Source organism: Triticum urartu, unplaced genomic scaffold (genome assembly GCF_003073215.2).
Source record: "Triticum urartu cultivar G1812 unplaced genomic scaffold, Tu2.1 TuUngrouped_contig_7698, whole genome shotgun sequence".
Taxonomy (NCBI): Eukaryota; Viridiplantae; Streptophyta; class Magnoliopsida; order Poales; family Poaceae; genus Triticum; species Triticum urartu.
Genome location: NW_024118567.1, coordinates 10,454 through 15,290, shown reverse-complemented (window position 1 = coordinate 15,290; position 4,837 = coordinate 10,454). Strand labels below are relative to the sequence as shown.

General features: G+C 49.2%; 1 protein-coding gene across 4 annotated transcripts; it reads left to right on the top strand.

Annotated features, from left to right (window-relative positions):
- Nucleotides 1–289: 289 nt before the first annotated feature.
- Nucleotides 290–4,315, top strand: LOC125531639. Of its 4 annotated transcripts, none has more exons than XM_048695969.1 (4): nt 291–620; nt 2,446–2,790; nt 3,161–3,869; nt 3,975–4,315. In XM_048695969.1, exons 2-4 carry the CDS (start codon nt 2,776–2,778, stop codon nt 4,055–4,057), a joined length of 807 nt encoding a protein of 268 aa, XP_048551926.1. In that variant the 5' UTR covers nt 291–620; nt 2,446–2,775; the 3' UTR covers nt 4,058–4,315. The 4 variants fall into 4 exon arrangements, with proteins under 4 accessions (XP_048551923.1, XP_048551926.1, XP_048551925.1 ...); XM_048695968.1 differs by having other exon boundaries at nt 3,141–3,869; XM_048695966.1 differs by having other exon boundaries at nt 290–620; nt 2,446–3,869.
- Nucleotides 4,316–4,837: the final 522 nt, after the last annotated feature.

The window sequence follows — 4,837 nt, the reverse complement described above, 5'->3', positions numbered from 1 at the left end:
CCGCACCCGCCGGCGGTGGCGGCGGTCGTATGCAACCGGCGTGGCGGCGGTCGTACTCTAGGGCCGGCAAGGCCGGCAATCGGCCAGTGAGGGCAACGCTGGATTGGGGCACGTGATCGTCGGGCGGGCGGCTAGGTTGTCGTTGTGTTTTTCTTTTGCCCTTTTTTTTTGGGAAATATTTTCACCCGGCGCACCTGCGGAACGCTCGGCCGGACGCGCCTGGACCGCTCGATCACGCATCATCCCACGCCCCAGGTAACAAGCACGACTCTTTTTTTTATTCTCTGGGTGTTTCTCTGCCAACGCCACGCGCACAAAGACGTGGCTTCACGGGCCACACGCTACTCGCATCTGCCTTATCTCTTCATCCCTAATCTTCTCTCCTCCAGCCTGTTGAGCGCCTCCATTTCTTCCCCGCAAAGCTCACCGTCAAGCACCACTCCCATCTCACACGCAGCCATGGCCATACATCGCGCGCTCCTTGATTCTATGAGCAGCGCTCATCCACCCTTCCCGTCGTGGACGAGTGCCGCATCAGGGGGCGGGCCGTGGTGCTGGAGCAGAGTTGCTACAACCAGCAGCTGCCGGACGTGGAGGCGGCGACAAGTGCTGGAGATCCGGTGAGTATTTTTGCTGGAACCACGAAGGCTTTTTGCTGGAACCGGCTCTAATTTTTGCTACCATTGTATTTGCTTTTTTTTTTGTTCGAATCAACCCAGATTTTGCTACTACGTTTGTTTTTTTGCTGGAACTAGTATAGCAATTTGTTACCACCATCTTCGTTTTTTGCTAGAACTAACCAAAATTTTGTTGCTTTGCTTGTTTGCTGGAACCTTTGTGTACCACTTTTTGCTACAATAGTTTTGCGTTTTGCTACTACCGACGCTCTCATTTGCTACATCCTTTTTCATGAGGATACCGAGGATCGTGACTATGTTTTTCTCGCTGCAACCATTGTCAATTTTTGTTACTACCGGCGAAGCCCCGAGCTGGACCAGAAGCTGTTTTTGAGCGTTTCTGTGATTTTTGTTGCATCCGGATTTCAATTTTGCTACGACCGGCGTTGATTTTTGTTGGAATCGCCGAGTGTTTCTTTGCTTGGAATGTGCAAATGTGACGTTTTTTCCTGTTGAGTTTTTTGCTACAACCATGTTTTGGTTTTGCTGGAACCGGAGACAAATTTTGCTACATCCATGTGTTTGATTTAATTTGCAACAATGGCGATGACAGGCGGCACCAGCGAGCTTTAATTTGTTAGAACCAATCCTTTTTTTGCTACAACCGCCCGTTTGTTTTGCTACTACCGACAACCGAGGGAGAGTACAAATTTTTTTTTTGCGAGCTCGTCGCCGGAGGTGCTGCGACCTGCAATCGACACACGCCGAAGTTGTGCCAGGCGCCACCGGAGCTGCGACCGTTGTCGCGGGAGCTGCAACCATTGGTACAAGTTGTTGAATGCACGGAGCCGGCAAGGAACACAGGAGACGACGGCGGCGACCGGTGGTGAGGGCGGCGACCGGCGGTGAGGATGGCGACCGGCGATGAGGACGGCGACCGATGGTGAGGACGGCACCTGGCAACACGGGGCGACGAAGCGAGAAGATCCAGGTGAGGGGGCGGCGGAGGAAGGAGGTCTATACGAGAGGGACCAGCGTGGGAAGAGATCGAAGAAGATGCAGATCGAACGGCTGCGGCGCGCTGCATCGGGCGGCTGGCGTGCGACCGGCCGAACTGTTGGGCCGGTGCGCCGGCGCCCAGCACTGCCCTTTTCTTTTTGGATGGGGCGGGCGCGGTAGGCGCCAGGCGGCCGTATTGGTGGCTCGACTGTACGCGTCTGCCAACTGTGGTATATGGACGTGGGTATACGGTATGTATGTATGACCAAATTGCCCTTAAACGTTATGGGGAGGGCGAGTGTACCGAAGCAAGCCTCGTTAATAAAATAGGAAGTGAGCCTCTTGTATTTTACAGAATCAAGATACAAAACGAGCATTTTCCGATCGTAGATGCGCCATGTTTTCTCATTCTAAAATTTGTATTGTTAAACTGTTGGACATCTAAGTGATATGTGACATCACCTCCAGTTAAGTATGAATTAGGCAGTTTTGGATAAAGGTTGGAGATAAAAAAAATTGCTGAAATTTGAGATGGGCTTTAGGCCTATATAGCAATTTCAGAAAAATCTTTAAGGGCCCATGTGAGTTTATTGGCACTAGTTGGAGGTGGGAAGTTTAGTCCCACTTCGGAAGTGGAAGAGGAGTTGGACCTCTTTATAAGGGATGTTCTTTCAAATGCTATTGGAGCTTGAGAATAGAAGAGGCCCTCGCGCGCTCCTCCTCCACCGCTCGCCTCAGCGCGCCGCGCCACGGGTTGCGGGATTGAGCCGAGCCAAGCTCACACTTACACGTTTATTTTTGCCAGTCACTAACGGAGAGTTTCTGACAGCTGGGCCACGATCTGAGACATCGGATAGTGGGTTGTCACGGACACGGACGTGGGTCGAGTCCACGTCCCTCCACGCGGCTGCGCCTATATAAGTGTGCGGTGTATCCGAAACCACGCCCTTCTGGTTCCTGTACGGGTGAGGGGCGAATAGGTTTTTGGGCAGCGACTACGCGATTGCTCGCTTCCGATCGGCTACTTCCTCTACGTCTGCGTCGCCCTCATCATCACCATGTCCACCGACGCTGAACGTGCCGCCGCCGAGAAGTTCGAGGCCGACAAAAAGGCTACCGAAGACACCGCTGCTGCTGCCACCGCCGCGGCGGCCTCTGCATGGCCTACTGGAGGGTATAACTCGTTTATCCCGCTCTTACTCTTTTCTGTTATAGCTATGCTAGCGTTAAACATAGATGTATCTGCCATTAGCGTAGCATGTCCTTCCGTGATCCAATATCAGCATGTTCTTAATTCTGTCAATGCCATGCTAGTAATTTATTTATTGATTAAATTAGTCGAAAAATTTCCTATTATCTCAGCAATTCAAAAACCTATTATGTGTAGCAATTTTTCGGCAAGTGGCTTTGCCGCTGCACTGAAACCAGATAAGTTTACTGGTACATACTTTAAGCGTTGGCAGACTAAGACTACCTTATGGCTCATGGCTATGAACGTGTTCTGGGTCACCGGTGTTCATTCAGGAATGATTGCTCCTGAACAGGAGAAGGCGTTCAAAGAAGCTACCGTCGTGTTCCTAGGGGCAGTTCTTAGTGTGATCGGAGATAAGTTGGTCGACGCATATTTACATGTGCACATCGCCAAGGACTTGTGGGAGACGCTTGAAACTAAGTTCGGGGCCACCGACGCTGGGAGCGAAATGTATGTTATAGAGCAGTTCCACGATTACAAGATGGTTGAAAACCGTCCTGTACTGGAGCAGGCTCATGAGATGATATGCATCGTCAAGGAGCTTGAACTTCTTAAGTGCGAGTTACCAGGCAAGTTTGTCGCGGGCTGCATAATCGCTAAGCTCCCTAATTCCTGGAGGAACTTTGCCACCACTCTGAAACAACAGAGGCGTGAATTCTCTGTGGAGGATGTCATTGGCCATCTGAGTGTTGAGCAGAATTCGAGGGCAAAGGACTCGCACGGAAAAAGGGTCGAAGGAACTTCTGTCGCCAACATGGTGAAACAGAGGAACCATAACTCCCACAAGCCCAAGGGAAAGAACGGTGTCCAACACAATACCGACTTTAAGAAGAAGGGTAAGAAGACCTTCAAGAAGAACAAGAAGGATGAGGGCTGCTTTACTTGTTGTTTGGTTGAACATTGGGCCAACAAGTTCCCAAACAAGTACAAGAAGTCAGGACAGGACTCCAAGTCTGTCAACATGATTATGGGCAACAATGAGAATGGTGCATCTGGGTACGGTAATTTATTTACTGTTTTCAGTGTTTTAGCCTACCGATTGGTGGGTGGACACAGGTGCAGGTGTTCATGTGTGTGCTGACATCTCATTGTTAACTTCTTACCAGGTCACGGGCCACGGGTATGTATTGATGGGGAATGGCGCGAGTGCTTCTGTTCATGGTGTTGGCACGGTCGATCTGAAGTTTAATTCGGGAAGGATCGTGCAGCTGAAGAACGTGCAGCATGTCCCCGCCATCAAGACGAACCTCGTTAGTGGCTCCCTTTTATGTAGAGAAGGATTTAAGTTGGCCTTCGAGTCTAATAAATTAGTTGTTACTAAATATAGACTATTTGTTGGAAAAGGTTATGAGAGCGGAGGGATCTTCCTCCTTTCCTCGCAGATTTTTGTAAAAAAGTCGTGAACCATATTCATTCGAGTGTTAATGAATTTGAAGTTTGGCATTCACGTCTTTGTCACATTAGTTTCGGTGTTATAACGTGGCTAGCTAAGTTGGATTTAATCCCGAGCTTCACTTTAGCCAAAGGTTGTAAGTGCCTTTCATGTGTGCAAGCTAAGCAACCTTGCAAGCCTCACAAGGCCGCGGAGGAGAGACACTTAGCTCCATTAGAACTCATACATTCTGATCTCTGTGAGATGAATGGTGTGTTGACGAAAGGTGGAAAGAAATACTTCATGAATTGATAGATGATTCCACTAGATATTGCTATGTGTATCTGTTAAATACTCAAGATGAGGCTCTACACTACTTTAAGATCTATAAGGCAGAAGTTGAGAATCAACTTGAAAAGATAATTAAACGAGTCCGATCAGATCGTGGTGGAGAGTACTTCTCGAGTGAGTTTGATTCTTTTTGTGCGGAACACGGCATTATTCATGAGAGGATGCCTCCCTATTCACCCAGTCAAACGGGGTTGCCAAGTGAAAAAACCATACTCTAACTGATTTGGTTAACGCCATGTTAGATAC